This window comes from Neopelma chrysocephalum, unplaced genomic scaffold (assembly GCF_003984885.1).
Source record: "Neopelma chrysocephalum unplaced genomic scaffold, ASM398488v2 Primary Assembly neopelma1_54893, whole genome shotgun sequence".
NCBI lineage: Eukaryota > Metazoa > Chordata > Aves > Passeriformes > Pipridae > Neopelma > Neopelma chrysocephalum.
In genome coordinates this window covers 1-522 of record NW_020902946.1, presented here as the reverse complement: position 1 = coordinate 522, position 522 = coordinate 1, and the positions used below count along the sequence as shown (strand labels likewise).

The 522-nt window shown below is 39.3% G+C and overlaps 1 protein-coding gene across 1 annotated transcript; it reads right to left on the bottom strand.

Annotated features, from left to right (window-relative positions):
* Positions 1 to 8: 8 nt before the first annotated feature.
* LOC113979163 (taste receptor type 2 member 41-like) lies at positions 9 to 518 on the bottom strand (the record flags this gene model as incomplete). Its single annotated transcript, XM_027706632.1, has 1 exon — positions 9 to 518. A coding segment is annotated over one exon (510 nt), but the record flags the coding sequence as incomplete, so codon positions are not given.
* Positions 519 to 522: the final 4 nt, after the last annotated feature.

Here is a 522-nt window from a genome sequence, read left to right as displayed (position 1 = left end):
TTGTGTCTCCAGAGAGAAAAGAGAAGGAGAAGGGCAGACAAGATGACGGCTGAGAATGAAGTGGCATATCCAAAACCAATGATAAAATAATGGGGGAAAAAATGTTGATCTATTCTGATACCTGCTTTCCAAATCCTTCCTTGACTGGTGAAATTGAGATTGTTACTGAGCGCTTTATCCATGACGTTGTAGATTGTGGTTCCCATGACCAGGGAGAAAAGCACTGACCCCAACAAGAGCCAGGGCACAATGCTGTCAATTTTTACTTTCAGGTAGATGAAGAAATTGTTTCTGAAATTGGCAATTGTTATGCAAAAAAAGACACAAAGAGAGGCAGAAAACCACAAGTTGGAACAATTAAAAAAGTTCTGAGCACTATTAAGTAGTGGAAATATGGGGTGAACATAAAGGTAATTGGGATAAATTAGTGATAGAAAGGAATATACCCATGAGAAGCACAAATACCAAAACCTGGAGCATCCCAAAGCCAGCAAGATCTTCTCATTAGAGTTCAAGGTTTTC